Raw genomic sequence first — 20,419 nt, forward strand, 5'->3', positions numbered from 1 at the left:
ACTTAAAGCAAGTGAGTGGGAGCTTCCTCTCTACTCTCTTGCCTATCTGTGGCTCTCATCTGTGACACTGTCTACTGAAGTGGCCCAGCTTTCCATAGTGGAAGCAATTCTGACCTCCTTTATTACCTTTGGGTGGCATTGTATATGAGTAAGACTTCCTTTTCCTGACACAGGCCCTAAACTGGCAGCGATAGCTAAAAAAAAAAAAGACTTTAAAAGGAAAACTTTCTTTCCTAAGGAGCACTGATAACAAAATTCTTAGGGAGTTGCACTGCCAACTTTTTAAAGGTGGCTCGTTTATATCCACCAGCAACTCCTGGGAGAAAGGGCAGTCAGTCTCCTATACCATTTGAATTGACTCCTATGTCTGAAAAATCCCCTGGAGGATCTGCTGTGAGTGAGCTCTTGATTCTTTGGCAGTCAGTGGAGTTTGAGTTGTTGAATTCAGTGTTCCTAGTCATATCTATTGAGTGGTCCATGTTGTCTACCTTGACTTGAAATGCTGACTTCTTTGAAAAACTAATTCCTGAATATGATTAGGATTGTTTCTAGCATTTTTAAAAACAAATTTAAAAACCAAAAACAGAACTCTTTATGTCTGGTAAATCTGTGTACATATAAGCAGTTATCAACTGTTTTAATGGGGCGTTGTTGTTGTTGTTGTGTGCCATTGAGTTGTCTGTGACCTGTAGTAACCCTACGTACAGCAGCTCTGAACCCTGTCCTGTCCTGAGCCAGTCTCACTGACACACCAACCCCCATTGCCCCAGTTATTGTATCAGTCCATCTCATCCAGCTCTTCCTCTCCTGCACTGTCCCTCTACCATTCCAAGCATGATGTCCTTCTCCAAGGACTAGTCTGGTCTCTCCTGGCCCAAAGTATGTGAGACAGAGCTTCAAAATTCTAGCCTTCAGGGAGAAACTTGCCTTCACCCTCTCCAAGACAGACCTGTTTGTTTTCTTGGCAGTCCGTGGTATGTTCAAGACTCTTCTCCAGCACCACGATTCAAAGGCATCGATTCTTTTTCTGTCATCCTTAGTTATTGTCTAACTCTCTGATGCATAGCAAGTAATTGCGAAGATCATGGTTTGGTTTAGGCGTACCTTAGTCTCTAGACTAATATCGTTGCTTTTCAATATTCTGGAGAGGTCCCTGACAGCAGATTTTCCTAGTGCAGTTTACCTTTTAATTTCCTGACTGCTGGTGACAAGAGCATTAATTGTGGAGCTGAGCAAGCTGTAATTGTTAGCAACCTCAATCTCTTCTCCATCTATCATGGTGCTGCCAATTGGCCCAGTGGTGAGAATCTTTGTCTTAATGTTGAGCTTCAATCCATATTGAAGACTACAGTCTTGACCTTCTGCAGCAAGTGCTTCAAGTCCTCTTCAGTTTCAGCAGGCAAGATTATGTCATCTGCATAATGTAGGCATTTGATGAATCTTCCTCCAATCGTGATGCCACGTTTCTCCTCATAAAGCCCTGCTTCCTGAACAATCTGTTCTGCATATAGATTGAAAAGGTATGGAGACAGGATGCAGCCCTGATGCACTCTTTTCCTGATTTTGAACCATGCAGTGTTTCCCTGATCTGTTCTGAAGATTGCTTCCTAGTCCAAGTACAGGTTTCACCTAAGCACAATCAAGTGTTCTGGGATTCCTCAAAATTAGCCACAGTTTGTTGTGAGCCACACAGTCAAATGCCTTTGCATAGTCAAGGAAACACAGATAGACATTCCTCTAGTACTCTTTGCTTTCAGCCAAGATCCATCTTATATTGACAATATGACTATAGTGCCATGATCTCTTCTAAACCAACTTGTTTTGCTGGTAGTTCTTTGTCAATGTAGAGTTCCAGTAATTTCTGGATAATCTTCAGCAGGGTTTTGCTAGTGTGTGATATTGTTCAGTAATTTCCACACTCTGGTGGGTCACTTTGTTTTTTTTTATAAATGGAAAGAAATATGGATCTCTTCTAGTCAGTTGGCCAGGTGGTCTCCTCCAGATTTCATGGCACAACCTGGGAGCATGTTCAGGGCAGCATCTGTTTATTAAAATATGTCAATTGGTATTCCATCAGTTCCTGGGGCTTTATTTTTTAAAATTTAAATTTATTATTAATTACAGTAAAAATTTACAGAGACTATGGATTTCCATTTATTCATTGTTGCACTTTTCTCCCCTCCCAACCCTCCCCCCCAGAACACTACCCTCTTGGAAAAGTAAAAGAAAAATTCTTTCATTGTTTTGTAAACTCTCCCCAAGGTCCACTCCACCATGTAGCCTTCACTCTAGACTCCTGTCATGACAAAAATACCTAATCATATATCCCTTTTAAACAGTTTTCTCCCTCATCTGTTTCAGTGCAGTATACATTATTGAACCCATCTTTCTCAGTCTCTCCCCAACCCCAAGGTCAGTCCTGTTTTACAACAGTGGCACCATGCAGTATTTGTCCTTTTGTGACCGAGATACTTCACTCAGCATTATGTCCTCCAGAGTCACCCATTTTGAATAATATTGCATGAGTTCCTTTTTTTCAATGCAGTGTAGTATTCCATTGTGTGAATAGACCCCAGCTTCTCTATCCATTCATTTGTTGATGGGCACTTAGGTTGTTTTCAACTCCTTGCTATTGTGAACCAAGCCGTGATAAACATGGGTGTGCATTTATCTGCGTGGATGTCAGTTACAGTCTCTTTGGGGTATATTCCCAGTAGTGGAATTGCTGGGTCAAATGGTATCTCTATTTGCAACTTTTTGAGAACATCATACCGCCTTCCACAGTAGTTGCACCATTTTATACTACCTCAAACAGTGAATAAGGGTTCCAGTTTCTCCACAACCTCGCCAGCATTTGTTGCTTGCTGCCCTGTTAAATTTTGCTATTCTGTCTGGGGTGAGATGATAACTCATAGTTGTTTTAGTTTGCATCACTTTTAGAGCTAGGGATTTTGAACATTTCTTCATGTGCTTGTTAGCCATCTGAATGTCTTCTTCGGTGAAGTGTCTCTTCATATCCTGTGCCCATTTTTCAATTGGATTTTTTACCTTTATCTTGTTGTGGTGTCAACTTTTTGTTACTGCTGTTGTTACTATTATAAACAAGATAGCACTTTGGTTTTATTGTCTTATTAGCATTTCACACTTGGATATAGGAAAGAGTGATTATGTGTTTTGTTTTTTATGTTGGTTTGCTTACAGAATTTGTATACATTGCATATCATTGATGCACATTGTGTTTCACACATTTCTTCATTCACATTGTGTTTTATAATATCTTTCATACACATTTGTGCCTTTTAAATTCAGTCACCATTGATACATGCCTATTGTTACCTTGTCCTTTCACATTCCCATTTAATCTTTCCTAATTCCTTCACCCCCTCCCGTTGTCCTCCCACCCCACACCTCATCCCCTTTTCACAATAGGAAGGAAATGGAAACAGACAAAATGTCTTTTAACAAATTAGTGGATTGAGAAATTATAATAGATTCAAACCATGGAATACTATGTAGCACTCAGGAGCATTGATTTTGTAAAATATATAACATACAAAAAAAAATACTATAACATGGAAGATGCTACAGAGCATTATGCTGAATGAACTCAATTTCATAAGGATGAAACTAATCATAAGACCATTATTGTAAAAATAAAAGGGTAACTAGTAAGATGTATAGAAAAGTAATTGTTTTTAAGATCTTAATTTTTAATACCAGGTTTATGTTTTTCCTCTGTTAATTGTCTTGGGTTTGTAATGATTCTAATGGATTCTCTTGAAATTTCTGGGACTGTATTGCCTGAAAGTAATGGCAGATTTGTCTTTTCAGATTTTCTGTTCTTCTTATCTAATGGACTAATTCTTCCAAAACAGTATTTAAAAATAGTAATGTTACATTGTAAATGTAAACATTTAAAAATAGGGAGTTCTTCTGGGGAATCATACTGCGAACTCAGAAAATAATGGTGATAGTGGACATCTGTGTCAGATTCTTCACATTAGAATATTTTTTAATATTTTACATTGACATTGATCCTGGTTTTTAGATGGGCATGGGCAGGAATTGGGTATCTAATTTTACATTCTTGATCATTCTAGCTAGACATTTATTGACATTGTTGAACTTCTCTCAGAACCAATTTTTCCCCTATTGTTTTTCTACTTTCTATTTCTTTTACTTCTGTATAGTAATCTTTCTTATTATCTACCCTCTGCTCGCTTTGAATTGACTTATTCTTTTTCTCATTCCTTTAGGTGGAAGTGTAGGTTATTTATTGAAAATACTTCTTTTCTAATACATGTATGTTCATAGTTATCAATTTTTCTCTAAACACTGCTTCAGCAGATTCAACTAAGTGATAGTATATTGTATATAATGCATCTTATCCAGAAACTTTTAATTTTATAAAATTATCAAACTGTTGAACAGTAACAATAGTTTATGTTGCATCTTTTGTACTATTTAACAGTAGTCTACAGTTTTACAAGTGTATACAACAGTATAAGTGTTTATATTTACTCATTGGAGCATAATGAATCTTTTTTTAATTGTATAGAAATTTACAGCAACGATGTCAACACCGGATAAGAAAGCCTCACAGAAGATTGGTTTTCGATTACGTAACCTGCTTAAGCTTCCCAAGGCACATAAATGGTGCATATATGAATGGTTCTACTCAAATATAGATAAGTATGTATCATGACTTAGAGCAAGAATATTCTTTGAACTAGAAATTTAAAGTTCTCAAATATGAGCTGTAACCTTTTCTAAAGATCCTGAATTCTGGTTTTCTCTGAATTTGTTTCTGTTCCTCATTCTAGTTCAAGCCTTTATCTCATATTGTTTTCTTTCTCTCCTTTTTTTGAGAAGACACGGTGTATTGTTACGAACATTAAATGAGGATATCTTTTTTTTATTATTTTAAATGAGGATATCTTTGAATTAAAGTTTATAAAGAACATGGAATGGAGACATTCTGAAACAAAGTACCGTTATTTGCAATGAACAAGACTTGGTTTATCTGCTTGAAATTACAGTACTAGTGTAATTGTAGAAAAATGGTTATGAACGGATGGTAAAAATTATTCAGTATGTTTTTTGGGGGATGGGCTTTGATTTGAGACCACTGCTACTGAGTGATTTCTGACATAAGCGACCTTTTATCAGGATGCCATGGCTGTAGATCTTCACAGGAGACAGCCATCCTTCTCCCTCTGAGTAACTGCTGAATTCAGAGTGCCAGCATCCATGTGTGAATGCACGGTGCCACCAGACCGCCTCAGGGTTACGTAGATGTTGAAGTAGAACCCACGAAGACAGCTGTTGTAATACAAGATATCAGCCGTAGAATTGACTTAGGAAGCATGCTGCAAGATTTTTGATCTATGCACACATACCGGTCATGGGTGTTTACCGTGCTGGCTGCTTCTCTTAACTTCCCTTCGTTCTCAAAGCCTGTTGGTCATTGTGGGATATGTCACTCTCAGGGAAGTTCCTGAGCCCAGTGCATCCATGTGTCACCTCTGAGAGGGTTTCCTCATTCCTCAAAGCCTGGAGCAGAGTTGTTGTCATCTTGCCCCACGTTTTCCCTAGGCTTGGAGCTATGGTGGAATTGACCAGAACCAATCTGAACCTTTGGAGGGAGTCCTCTACATTTCTAAAGGGGAGCTCCAGCAACCTGGTCCACAGGAAGCTGCCCTGCTGACCCAGAGCCAAGGCCTCTCTGGAGGTTCAAATCCACCAAGAGCTCCACGGGAGTGAGATGACCAGTCTCCTCCCTCTCAGTTTGAAGCTACAGAAGCCCAGAGGAGGGTCACCTGTGAATCTGTTTGACCTGCTGGCAATGAGTTTGAGTTCAAGATTTCTAAAACTGATTTGATTTATTTGCAAAACGGACTCCTTGATTGGTGATATTACTTCTGGGATAAGGTTACTCTAGGTGGCAATCATGTATCATCACCAAATACAATGCCGGTGCCAGAATAGCCTCTCAAAGGACATCTTTATAGGAAATATAACAAAAATCAATGGCCTTGGAAATTTTAGGCACAAAATTCCTTAGGTAACTTTTGCAAATTATTTATTTTACAAAGTTAGGAGGATTTGATTAGTTATAGCACTTTAAATTTTGCTTGTCTCTGTGTGTGAGTGTGTGTATATATATGGAATATGAATGAAAGCTTGGTATTTTATGATTAGTGTGATGTTGAAAATAAATATAGTTCAGATTTTATGTCTTTTAAGAAAATTCCATATTAAACATCAAAGTATCATTTCTGCTTTACAGACCACTTTTTGAAGGTGATAATGACTTTTGTGTATGTCTAAAGGAATCCTTTCCTAATTTGAAGACAAGAAAATTAACAAGAGTAGAATGGGGGAAAATCAGGAGGCTTATGGGAAAACCACGGAGGTAAATATATAATGTTTTGCTTTTGTTTACATGAAAATCAATGGATTAGTTGTTAGAATTGTTGCCATTTTAATTTTTACTGTCTTTAAAATGACTTAAAAGAAAACATCTGGGAGTAATTTATTATATTTTAAAATATTAACCGACTTTAATGTGGTGGTTAGATGGCCTCAAGTCAACTGCATTGCATAGTGACCCAGTGACCACAGTGAGAACCTTGCCCTTTCTTACATCATCTTCCCCGTCTCTGCCAGGCTCAAGCCCATTGTAGAAGTATTCACTTTGTCATTCCATCTCACTCAGGAGTTGCCTCTGATTCACCAGTTCTTTTCCTTTCCCTGCATGATGTCTTTGTCCAAGCACTGCCCCTCATGAAAGATACTGGAAGTAAAACATCCCCAGACTCTCTGAAGTGAAATTGCTCCGTCCTCTCCTCTAAGGACCTCTCTGGCTGCAATTCCTGCGGAACAGATTGGTTTGTCCTTTTGGCATTCCTTCAGATACTCAGTACTCTTCGCCAGTGCCACAGCTCAGAGGTATCAGTGCTTGCCGCCTTTTGTTCATTGACCGACTTTCAGATATATAGGAAGCAACTGAAAATACCATGGCTTGCATCAAGCAAACCTTAGTCTAAACTGACAGTGTTGTTCTTTAGCACTTTGGGGAGAGTCCTTGATACCAGATTTCTTCAGTGCAGCACACTTTTTGACCTCTTGAGTGCCGCTACCCTGGATACTGATTGTGGATCCAAGTAAAATGCAGTTATTAACAACTTCAGTTTTTCCTTTCTGTTCATTTCATAGACCTTGATCATTATCTGGTTATATGCCCCACTGTTGTGTTAGGTACTGTCGAGTTGACTGCAGTTCATAGAGACCAGTACATCTGAACCCTGCCTATCCTATACCATCTTCATATATTTGTGTCTGTTCTTATAGTCATCATGGGCAAAACCATCCTGATGAAGATTTTCTTCTCTTTTGCTGACCGCCCACTTTCTCAAGCTTGATGTCCTTCTCCAAGGCCCCACTGAACAACATGCCAAAAATATACAGCCAGATGCTCCGCTGGAGGAGGGGCAGTCTCTGCCAGTTAGATCCAATTCAGCGGTACACACACACACACACACACACACACACACACACAAATAATAATAGTAATAAAATAAAAATAAAAAGTTTTTAAGAAAGTATGCGAGACAGAGTTTCACTGTCCTTGTCTCTAAAGAGCACCCTGGTTGTACTTTATTCAAGTCTTACCTGCTTATTCTTTTGTCAGTCCATGGAATAGTCAGTACTCTTCTCCAGCACCACAGCTTTGTCATCCTTCGTCACTATTTGCTTTTCAGATAAATGACTAGTAATTAAAAAGACTGTGGCTTAAATCAGATACCTCTTAGTCTTTAAGCTGACATCATTGCTCCTTAACACTTTAGAGAGGTCCTTGACAGCAGATTTACCCAGTGCTTTTGATTTCTTGACTGCCAGTGCCAGAGGTCTTAATTGGGATTCAAGCAAGATGAAATCTCAGACTTCATTCTTCTCCATCTGTCATGATGTTGTCTGTTGGCACAGAGGTGAGGATATTTGTAATCATGATATGCAGAGATATTTATGAGTGCCCTAAATAGGAAAGCTTTCTGAGTATATGTGCATTATTAGTGTCTTTCCTGAAAGGTTTTGTTTCCTCAGAAGCCTTCCGACATTCCGACAGTTGCTTGTTAACACTTGTTGCAAATATAGAAATTAGTTTTTCCAACATTACTTTCTGAGAATTACTCTTTGTGTTAACTAACTTTCTTTGTCCTGTTATCCTACTTTCTGATCCATCAGGTAATCTTGCATTATTCTTGTCATTCCCTGGCTTGGCTCCTTTAAATTTCATGTCTCCCCCACAACCAGTCAGTACATGATGTTCTTTCTCTCTCTTTGCCTTGTCCTCTGCCTCTTGTCCATTAATACTCAAAATTCAAACTCATTGTGGTTGAGTTGGAACCGATTCAGCTGACCCTCACACCAGAAGAGAATGCCCATTTTTCTCTTGAGCAGCTCGTTGATTTGAACTGCCAACCTTTGGTTTGGCAGCGCAGCTTCTTACCCACTACCTAGAGTTCCCTTCTCCCTTTGGTGTTATTATGTTGCTCTTAGGTGCCGTTGAGTCAAGCACGACTTATAGTGACCCTATGAATAAAAGATTTGAACCCTATTCTATCCTGCGCCATCCTCACACTTCCTCACACACAAGAGCCCATTGGCAGCAGTCACCACATCAGTCCACCTGGTTGAGGGTCTTCCTCTTCTTCACTGACCCTCCACTCTTCCCAACATCATGACCTTCTCCAAAGAATAGCACCTCCTAGCAATGTATCCAAAAGTATGTGAAATGAGGCCTCATTATTCTTGCCTCCAAAGAGCACTCCAGCTGTGCCCTTTCCAAGATATATCTGTTTGTTCTCTTGGCCGTCCATGGAATGTTCAGTGCTCTTCTCTGACACCATCGCTCAAAGACGTCAGTTCTTTTTCTGTCATTTCATTGTCCAGCTCTCAGATGCATAGCTAGTAATCGGAAAAACTATGTCCTGAATCAGACACACTTTAGTCCTCAAACTGACATCACTACTCCTCAGTAATTTGGAAAGGTCCCTAACTACAGATTTTCCCAGTGCAGTGCATCGCATCTCCTTATTTCCTGACTGCTCATACCAAGGGTGTTAATTGTGGATCCACGTGAGATAAAGCTGTTGACAATTTCAGTCTCCTCTCCATCCATCATGACACTGCCTGTTGGCCCAGTGTTGAGAATCTTTGTTTTCCTGGCATTAGGACACAATCCATACTGAAGGCTGCATTCCTTGATTTTCTGCAGCAAGTGCTTAAGTCCTCACTTTCAGCAAGCAAGGTTGTGTCATCTGTATAACGCAAGTTATTGATGAGTCTCCCTCCAATCCTGATGCCACACTCCTCTTCACAGAGTCCAGCTTCTTGGATAATTTGCTCAGCATCCAGATTGAATAGGTATGGAGAAAGAATATAACCCTCGTGCCTTCCCTTCCCAATTCCAAACCGTGCAGTGCTCCCCTGCTCCTTTCACATAGCAGCCACCTGATCCAGGTATAGGTTCTACATGAGCACAATCAAGTGCTCTGAGACTCCCATTCTTCTCAATGTTAGCCACAACTTATCATGATCCACACAGTCAAACATCTTTGCAAAGTTAATAAAGCACAAATAGACATTCTTCTGGTAGTCCTTACTTGCAGCCAGGATCCATCTGACATCAGCAATGATATCCCTGGTGCCACATCCTCTCCTAAATCCCACTTGAACTTCTGGCAGTTCCCTATCAATGTATCTATGTTCTGGCCATTTTTGAATGACCTTCAGCAGTATAAGTTAATACTGTTTTAAGAACAACAAAAAGAAGGGGAGCTCTGGTGGCCTATTGGCAAAAAAGCTGTACTGCAATCCCAGAGGTACACAGTTTAAATCCACCAGATGTCCTGCCTGAGAAGGAGGGGAAATCTCCTCCTGTCCAGTCGGATCTGATTTGATGGTACACACATAGAAAAATAATAAAATTTTAAAAAAAGAACACCGAAAAGAATGGATCAGGGACCACCCTAATAACTTCCTCTTAACTTGACTGTATCTGCAAAGACCCTAATTCTAAATAAGATCACATTCTCAAGTATAATAGGACACCAGCATGTCTTTTTGGGGATACGGTATAGCCTGTAATAATTTCTGAGAACTCATACACAATGAAACACAAACTAACAGGCACAGGGTTAAAGGATGATAAAGCTGCCCTGGTGGCACCGTGGTTAAGCACTCACTCATATCCAGACATCTGCAGCTTAAATACATAGGTTCCTCCTCCAAGGGCATCATGTGATTGATTGCCTTACTAATTACCAGTTGATATCAGCTGACTTTAATTCACAGTGACTCCATGTCTGTTGGAGTACAACTGTAAGCTTCTCACTGGCTGACTATTTGGGAGATTGCAAGACTTTTTCTTTTAAGACACCTCTGAGTACACACAGACTTCGAAATTTGTGGTCAGTAGCCAAATTCATGAGCAGTTTTTATCACCCCACAGTTCCATTGCTCTTCTTTGCCAGGAATTTTGGAGGACAGCTACCCAGCCAGCTGACTAGAAGGGATCCATACTTGTTCCTAATCCCAAGAAAGGTGATCCAACAGTATGTGGAAAATACCAGTTTAAGGATTAAGGTGTGCCTGATTTAGCCATGGTCTTTTCAATCACTTGCTCTGCATCTGAGAGCTGAACAGTTAATTAAATGACAGAAAAAGAATTGATGTCTTTGAGCTGTGGTGTTGAAGGGTTCTGAACATCCCATGGACTGCCAGAAGAACAGATAGGCCTTGGAGAAAATGCAGCCAGAGTGCTCTTTAGAGTAAAAAATAATAAAGCTTTGCCTCACATACTTTGGCATGTTGCTAGGAGAGGCACTGTACCTCGGAGAAGTAAATCATGAATGGAAAGATGGGGGGTTGGCAGAAGAGAGGCAGACCCTCAACCCGATGAGTGCTGCAGTGGGCTCCGGTGTGTCAGAGACTGTGAGGATGGCGTGGGAGAGGACAGGGCTCAGATCTTTTGTTCACAGGCTCACTGTGAGTTGTGCTCCACTTCATAGTGCCTAAAAACAACAGCGGCATCATTACAGAGACCACCTCAAACCCAGAGAGCTATATATCCACTTAACAGAAAGGAAAACAAAAACAGAGGAAGCTTCTTATGTGCTCATAAAGACGTGATTGCTATTTGAGAAAAATAAATACTTGCCATGTTTTTTCACAAGCAATTTTCCCACACGTATAACATGGGCATTCTGCTTAGGGAACGGACTTGCTGAAGGGCTGCATGGGTGGAAGGTGCAGCACACAGTTATTTGTGTGTATCCTGAGTGTCTCTGAACAAAATGATTAAACTTAAAACAGTAATTCTCTTGTAGCAAACTGTATGAGCAAGGGACACAATAATAGTTTTCACTGCCTTTCGAACCTTTTGAAATGGTTTGTTTGTATTAACTATTTTTTTAAAAAGCTATTTAAATACGATTTAATTGGTGAAAGTGGACATATTAGATTTAGAATGTTAGCTCTCATGACTCAATTCTATGACACAAATGAGCCAGTAAATAAATTAGCAGAAGATTTAAAGAGATGCTTCACCAAGAGATAAGTCTATTAAATATGCATATGAAAATGTTTAACATCAGTAGTAATCAGGAAGATGCAGGTTCAAAGCATCGTGTGTAAAATTTCCAGAACTGACATAGCATGCGTGAGGGCGTGGAGTGACGTGAACCCCTGCCCACTGCTGTCGGAGATGTGGCACATTAGTGGTTTCTTTCTTAGTCATGTGCACATCTACATTATGGCCTAACCATTTCAACCATAGGTATTTACCAGGAGGAATGAAAGTGTATGTTCACACAAAAACCTACACACAACACTCATAACAGTTTTATTTGTAATAGCCAATAAATCAGAAACAAGTGGCCACCAGCAGATGGATGGATGGATGGATGATCAAATTATAATATATGAAATACTGTTGTTATGTGGTGTCAAGTGGAACCCATAGCTGCCCCTCCTGCGTGGTAGCAGTGGAAGGCCGTAACTCACACAGGAAGAGAGTACTCATCCTTCTTGTGTTGTGCAGCGAGTGGATTCAAACTATCCAGCCCAACTCCTTACCTACTAGATAGCAGTGCTCCCCACATAGAAAACTATGAACTGGAGTGAACTACTGATGCAGATAACAACACAGATCAATCTCAGAATGAAATAAATCTCTGAATGAAAGAAGACAAGAATACTGTACAGTTTACCACATGATTCTGTTTACGTAAGATTGAAGAAAGTACACATAATCTGTTATAATGGAAGCCTGAATACTGGGGAATGAGATGAGAGGAGGGATCAGGAGGAAACTTGGAGGTGTCAATCTGTGTTTATTAGTTTGGCAGGGATTCTGACTTTGGATATGTATATATGTAGGATGTATGTGTAAAGGAGCTCTGATTACCTCATGGGCAGCCCAAGGGTTTGAAGCTGCCGGTGGTCCCACAGGACAGAGGTGGGCAGTATGATTTAGAGCTTCTGAAACCTGCTGGAGGGCCGGCTTTCGAGTCTGTTCTGACTCGACAGCACTGGTTATATATGTATAAAACATTAAACTATATACGTTAGGCATTTGTAGGCAACATCTTGATAGATGGAGAAGAGATAGAAATTGTCAGTGACTTCATCTTACTTGTACCCATAGTCAATACATTTGGTACTAGCAGTCAGGAGATCAAGAGATATATTGCTTTGGGCAAGGCCACTGTTAAGAACCTGTCCAAATTATGTTTGACAACTAAGGAGTGCCTGATTCAGGCCATGGTCTTTTTAGTCACTTGAGATGCGTTTGAGAAGAATAGATGCCTTTGAGCTGTGATGTTGGAGAAGAGTGCTGAATATCCCATAGATGGCTGAAAGAACAAACAGTTATGTCTTGGAGACGGTACAGCCAGAGTGCTATTTGGAGGCAAGGACGATAACATTTTATCTGACATGCTTTGGGCATGTTGCTTGAAAAGGCTATTCCTTAGAGAATCATGCTTAGAAAGGTGGAAGGTTGGAGAAGAAGACTGTCAGTCATGTAGGTTGACATAGTGACTGCAGTAATGGGTTCAAGTATGTCTGAGATGATGAGGATGGCACAGGATAGGACACGGTTCCTCCCTGTCATTTATAGGGATGCTATGAGTCAGACTCAACATCATGGCACCTAAAAACAACAGTGCCAAGTATACTTCATAAATCTGTTAAAAATAAAAAATTATTTCAGGAAAGAACAAGAGAGGAAGTGTGAGAATCATGGTATGGAGGGAAATAAAATTATGACACCAAAATTGAGGGGAATAATCTAGGTCCTGGATTTTAAATGCCAAGAAGACTGCTGAAGGGTGCTTTGTGGTGAAGGGGAAAGGCTCTTCTATGGTGTCTTAAATTTGTCACATAGAGGGTCTGTGCTCTTACATGTCTCAGGAGCAGCAGTAGGAAGGGAGACTCCAGCAGGAAAGCCAAAACTGAACAGTATTTAGTCCTCACAGGTCCCAGGGGAAACTACACCGTGGCTCACAAAGGACCACTGAGCTCGCTCCCAGGGCAGGACAGCAACAGACTAAGTCAGGAGGAAAGGGCAGCAAGGTGGACTCGGCCAGTCTTCTGAGGCTGAAATCTTGAGGCTTTCTGGGACATTCATGTGGGGAGAAGATGGTTTTTATCACAGGGAATTATGGAACATGGCCAAGAGGTGCAAGGACTCACTACTGCTGTTACGACACTGAGTAACTTGATAGTGTAGGGTTTCCGTTACAGGAAATCATAAGGCTCAGGTCCAGGCAGGCCGATTAGAACCCTCAACTGTTGGAAGAGTGGGTCAAGCTGACTGGGTGTTGAGGCAGCCAATGTGACACAGTATGCCTCATGGTGTTTTCTTGGCTGTCATCTCTGTAGAAACAGATCAGCAAACCTTGTGTGGAACTAATGGGTGGGTTCAATGATGTCGACTGCTCTGTGCCATTGAGTTCACAATGACCAGTGGATGTGAGTCTTGCTCTGTCCTGTACCATCCTCACCATGGACGGAGTGCCATCTCCAGTGCACTCAAGCTCATTGTTGGAGTCAGCATGTCAATCCATCTTGTTAGAGGTCTTCCGTTCTTATGCTGACCCTCTATGTTTCCAAGCATGAGGTCCTTCTCCAGGAACTGGCCTCTCCTGCTAACATGCCCATGGTACAAGAGACCATCCTTGCCTCCAAGGAGCACCTTGGTTTCACTTTGTACAAGACAGAGCTGTTTGTTCTCTTGGCATTCCATAGGATTTTCAGTACATTTCTCCAGCCTTAATCTTTTCTCCTTCTATCATGAAGGCCCAGTGGTGAGGAGTTTTGTTTTCTTGATGTTGCAATGCAATCTGTGTTGAACTCTACAGTCCTTGATCTTCTGCAGCAAGCACTTCAAGTCCTCAGTTTCTGTGAGTAAGGTTGTGTCGTCAGAATAGCGCATTGTTGATGAGTCTTCCTCTGATCTTTTTTTTTTCTTCCTCTGATTTTGATGTCACATTCTTCTTCATAAGGTGTAGCCTCTCAAATGATCTGTTCAGCATATACATTGAATAAGTATGGTTAAGGATGCATCCCTGATGCACATCTTTTTTTTATTATAAGCCATACAGTGTTCCCTTGCTCTGACAGTTCCTCATGAGCACAATCAAGTGTTCTGGGACTCCTGTTCATCTCACTCTAAGTAGAGGTTATTATGTACCACACACCATGACTGAAAGCCATGTTAAAATACTTTTGATTCATCCTCAAATAAATATGGAGACAGAACAGGCCTTAGAAATGGAAAGTGAAGTCAGTATTTAGATTTCTAGACAGGAAGTATAACTGAAAGTTTGTGTGGTGATGGGTCTCTTTAATTCCTATATTAATATACCCGTGGTCACTGGGAAGATAACATGTTTTTCTGGACAGAGTGTTGAAATTAAACTTTGAACTTAAAGAGACCTGGGATTCAGGCACGGTTTTGCACGAGGTAGTACACAAACCCTCCTCCTTCATATGAAGAAATAAACGAGGCCTGTGAGCCTATACGTTTTTGCGTTCTTGCAAGGTCCTGTTTTTAAAAGTATTAAAGGTGATTTAATTTGGAGAGAAAGTGCTCTAAGGGGCTGTGTTTAAGTGCAGTACTCAGAAGAATGATAGAAGAGAGGGGCGCACAGGTTTTACGCTGTTGCACTGGACAGCTTTCAGTTGATGTGATTTTTATAATTCTAGATGTTCTTCTGCATTTTTTGAGGAAGAGAGGTCAGCATTAAAACAGAAAAGACAGAAAATAAGGCTCTTACAACAAAGGAAGGTGGCTGATGTTTCACAATTTAAAGACCTCCCAGATGAGATTCCACTGCCCCTGGTTATTGGAACTAAAGTGACAGGTGAGTGCAGGCGTCTGAGGGGAATTTTAGTTCTTCGTTTTTCACCAGGACAACCTTTACTGGCAGAATGACTTTAGAATTAGAGTTTACATACCTGTAGTTCTGCCACTGTTCCTGTAGAGGTTTCTGTTTGTCATGTCATGTGTGGTCTGTTTTTAAAGGGAATAAAGTGTTCTGGTTCACAGGATTATCTGCTCCAGTATAAAGTAAGGCAGACTGCAGCCACGATGGAATGAATACAACTTAACGGCTCTTAAGTTAGTGGCTGCCATTGAGTTAGCGTTAACTCATACTGTTGTTGTTATGTGCCATCGAGTCATTTGCGACTCATAGCGACCCTATGTACAACAGCCCTAAACCCTGCTCTATCCTGTGCCAGTCACACTGCCTCTGACACTCCCATCCTGATTATCCCAGTCACTGAATCAATCCTCCTCATAGAGGGTCTTCCCCTCCTGCGCTGTCCCTCTCCAAGGACTGGTCCCTCCTTACAGCATGTCCAGGGTGTGTGAGATGAAGCCTCAGAATTCTTGCCTCCAAGGAGCAGCCTGGTTTAACCCTTTCCAGGATGAACCTGTTCGTTTTCTTAGCAGTCCATGGTACTTTCAGTACTCTTCTCCAGCACCACAGCTCAAAGGTATCAATTCTCCTTCCATCCTCCCTAGTCATTGTCCAACTCTCTGACATATAACAAGTGATTGCAGAGCCCATGGACTGTATCAGGTGCACCTTAGTCTCCAGAGTGACACCATTGCTCTTCAGTACTTTGGAGAGGTCCCTAACAGCAGACTTTCCCATCGCAATACATCTTTTAATTTCCTGTCACCAAGAGTGTTGACTATGGAGCCAAGCAAACTAAAGCTGTGTACAATCTCAATCTCTTCGCCATCCATCCTGATGCTGCCAATTGGTCCAGTGGTGATAATCTTTGTCTTCTTGACATAGAGCCTCAATCCATATTGAAGGCTGCAGTCCTTGACCCTCAGCAGCAAGCGCTTCAGGTCGTTCTCAGTTTCAGCAAGCAGGGTTGTGTCGTCTGCATAACACAAATTGTTAGATCTTCCACCAATCCTTATGCCAGCCACACTTCTCCTCATACAGCCCAGCCTCCCAGATAGTCTGTTCTGAACATAGGTTGAAAAGGTATGGAGATAGGACACATCCCTGGTGTACATGCTAACTTGACATAAAACACAGGTGTTCCACAGGGCTTAGGCCCTCTTGATGATTGTGGAGGCCTTTTGTTCTAAGTGTTGTGTCCCTTTATCTCATGGAGGAGTTCCACATTTTCTTGGACTCTCTACCAAGGAAGATGTCATTTTTATGTTGTAAAATACGTGAGCTGAAATCTTGGCATCTTCGCTTACAAGAAGCCCGCTGGTGGTATTGCTCCTAAAGTTGATTCCGCTTGCTGTTCTTCTCTAGCCCACAGGGTAGTCTGTATTCTTCACCACAACCACTCTGCGAGTGTGCCGATTCTGTCCTCCTCTGTCTTTCCTCGTGTAGCATCCGTGTGCATTGAAGTGACCAGAAAGACAATTAGGAGAGGATGGAGCCAGGCTGGGCGGGGTTCCCTTTCTCTTGGGCATCACTCAGTGGCACCTATCAGCAATAACAACAGAGTCAGGTGTGCCTCAGTCATCAGAGCAAGAGCTTTGCTATTAAAACTTTATGGGAGTTACCTCTCCCTTTTAAAAAAAAAATCACATTAAATAGCTTAGTGCCATTGAGTTGATTCCAAGTTTGTTACCCTACATCCCATTTCAAAGGCTGTAAATCTTCTTGGGAGGAGATTGCCTGTCATCTCCCAGGGAGGGTTGGTGGGTTTGAACTGTGGACCTTTCAGGTCCCATCCAAAACATAATACACTACACCACCAGAATTCCTTTTTCACTGCTGTTAACACTTCAGCGAGATCTTCAGTAGATTAGTAGATATGAATATATGTTTACTTGACTTCTTTTAAATAATTTTGTCTGTTGCACCCAAATTATTGATTTTCCTTTCCTCTAAATAGTTTTGGTTAGTTAAGAACTCCATTATTCTTATGACCCTATTAGAAATAATCTGTTTTTAATGGCACAGGATATGACAGGATTCAGGTCTGTTCTAATGGTCGCTTTGAGTCATACTCAACTTGACAGCATTTAACACCACCATGTTAACTCTCTTGGTTGTCTTTTGGCTTTTCTGGACTTCATTTTCTTTAACCTCAATTTGAACTTGCATATGAGTAATTCCACAGTCACCACCTGCTCTGTTTCTGACTGCTGATTCTTTCCACAGATATAGTCAATCTTACTCCTGTGTATCTGTCCTAACTGGACAGACGCCGTGTGTATAGTCGCCATTTGTGTTTCTGAAAAAAGGTGTTTTCTGTGAATAAATCATTGAATATATAAAACTCAGTCATTCGATCTCTAGCCTTTTTTCTCTCCCTAAGTCCATAATTTCCAAACCAGAATATTCCTTTGAGGCAAAGATGTGAAGCTTTGTCTCACAAACTCTGGGCATGTTGCTAGGAGCGGCTTTTCTTTGGAAAGGGACATCATGTTTGGAAAGGTGGAGAGTCAGTGAAAGACAGGAAGACTCTCAAAAACATGGATTGATCTAGTGGACTCAAATATGTTGAGGATGATAAGGATGGCGCAGGATAGAACAGAGTTCAGGTCTGTGACTCATAGGGTTGCTGTGGGGTGTACTCAATGCAGCAACACCCAACAAGAATATGTTACCTCTTTTTGGAACAACATCTTTCTCATCATTCCCATCTTCTTTTTGAAATTGAATTAATAATGTTTAACTCATGCTTATAAAGAAAACGTTCTCTTACGTAGCTATTTTTGCAATTTGTGCTCTAAAATAATGGTTTTAAATTTTTTTCCCTTTAAAATCAAACTTACTTGGATGTCACAAAAAAAAACCAAAAAACCCATCAACCCACACAAAACCAACTAATTGAGTAGTTCTGTTTTCTTATTTAAAGCAAACTAATGGTCATCCTGTGTAGCCTTGTTACTGTTTAAACCTTTATTTCCTTCTGATTCTGTGTGGAAGCTGTGCTAGACATGAATACTGTACTGTGAACTGTTCGCTGGTGTACCAGGAGCAGTTTCACGTATGATGACTCCTGTGTCTCCCAGATACCACATAGCTTTGTTTCTTCCCTCAGCACGATTACGCGGAGTTCACGATGGCCTGTTCATTGGACAGATAGATGCCGTTGATACTCTTAATGCTACTTACCGAGTCACTTTTGACAGAACAGGGCTTGGGACCCACACCATCCCTGACTACGAAGTTCTTGTAAGTACTTTCCATAATACATTTGTGCTTTATGCTGTGCAATTGTTTTTGTGACAGACTCAATACTTCAGGTCTCAGTGGACAAGATCTGCAGGAGTTCCCAACGTGCTTTCTTGACCTCTCAGGCACAGGTGAAAGCCCCCATCCTTCTCCTGCTATGCTTAATCAGCCACCTTTTCTAGAAACATGAACAGGATATAGTTTGGACCCCACTGTTGTACCTTCCCCATGTTAGTGTGACAGCTGTCAGTCCTAACGAATGGTGATGAAAGCTGCAGAAGCAAATACTTTTGAAAATATAAAATAATATCTTCACTTCCAAATATGTTCCGTAAGAGTTATGTAAGTTGGGTGTTAATGAACCCCATGATCTGCATGATGAAATTTACACATAAATGTGTCAAGTACTTTGTTCAAAGATCCTAGAACCAGCTTCCTGCCTGGGTAAGGCTTGAGTCCATATCTTTTGAATTTCTGAAATACTAAACCAGCTAAGCCACTTAATCATGCTTGATTTAGCAGTGTCATACAATGATATTTTTAAACTTTTTTTTATATTGATTTGCTTATGAAGTTCATATACATTGTGTTTCACACTATGTTTCATTCACATTGTGTTTCCTACAATCCTTCCCATGCATTATGTTTTATAAAATTAATCACCATTGGACCTTACTTACCTTTTCAGGTCACCATGGATCCTTCCCATTTCCTTTACCTCTTCCACCCACCTACCAGACTGTGCAAGCCTATGGTTTTGCCTCTTCCCATCCTCACCTCTCTGCTCCCAACCATTTCCATCTTGGGTCTCCCTACACGTTTTACTGGTTGTCCTTCTATTTTTACTGTAATGGTCTTAGGCAATATTTGTCCTTATGAGACTGAGTTAATTCACTCAATATAATGCAGTCTCTTTCAAGTTATATAGTATTATTTTAATTAATTTTTTTATTATTAATTTCAATGAAAATTTAGAGACTTTGGATTGCCATTCATTCCTTGTTGCACTTTTCTCCCTGCCCACTCCTTGCCCCCTTGATATATTATTTTAATGAGTCAAAATAGTTTAACAACTAGGAAATATAATTAAAGTTTTTTAAAGTGAATAATGATAAAATAGACTGTTCTAGGTATTATGAAAGTTTGTTCATTTTGTTTCTCTCTTCTCCTTTCTTTGTTATTAATTTGATTTAGATCAAAATTTCTCCAGTTTCTCAATGAAAAAATAGAAGAGCTGAGGCTTCCTATTCTGCTGAGTACATTTAAAAACTGGCTCTTTGTTCATTTATCTCCTATAAGGAAGAGAAGTAGAGAAGAGAAATTTACACTAAGTAAAGGGCAAAGTACACATTCCTAAATTTATGTTAAATGATAAAATATTTAAACCTCTTCTTTCAAAAGCGAGGAAGATTGTGTTTCTGTGTTACTAGTGTTTGTTTTTTAGACCATCAAATAAAATATAATTAAAATAGAAGCTATTCACATAATCTTTTAGACAAAGTTGTCCATAGAACAATGTAATCTTAGATTCTTTATTGAGTCTTAGTATATATATATTACTCCCCTTAATTCTTTTTTTTTTTGTTTTTTGGGGGTTTTTTTGCTAGAGTTCTTTTTATTTATTTTTCATTTCAATGAACATATACAGAGATTTTGGAATTCCATTCATTCATTGTTGC

The 20,419-nt window shown here is 40.3% G+C and overlaps 1 protein-coding gene across 2 annotated transcripts in view; it reads left to right on the plus strand.

Moving 5' to 3' along the window:
- The window catches only part of LIN9 (lin-9 homolog (C. elegans)), a 70,657-nt gene that overhangs the window by 33,363 nt on the left and 16,875 nt on the right, over positions 1 to 20,419 (plus strand). For both annotated transcript variants that reach the window (XM_006897751.1, XM_006897752.1), the window contains 4 exons: positions 4,559 to 4,692; positions 6,290 to 6,415; positions 15,277 to 15,434; positions 18,607 to 18,740. In XM_006897751.1, coding sequence (XP_006897813.1) covers positions 4,559 to 4,692; positions 6,290 to 6,415; positions 15,277 to 15,434; positions 18,607 to 18,740 — 552 coding nt within the window. The remainder of the gene's footprint in view (positions 1 to 4,558; positions 4,693 to 6,289; positions 6,416 to 15,276; positions 15,435 to 18,606; positions 18,741 to 20,419) is intronic.

The sequence above is a fragment of the Elephantulus edwardii genome, unplaced genomic scaffold (genome assembly GCF_000299155.1).
Source record: "Elephantulus edwardii isolate Elephantulus edwardi_28Jun2011 unplaced genomic scaffold, EleEdw1.0 scaffold00214, whole genome shotgun sequence".
Classification (NCBI taxonomy): Eukaryota; Metazoa; Chordata; class Mammalia; order Macroscelidea; family Macroscelididae; genus Elephantulus; species Elephantulus edwardii.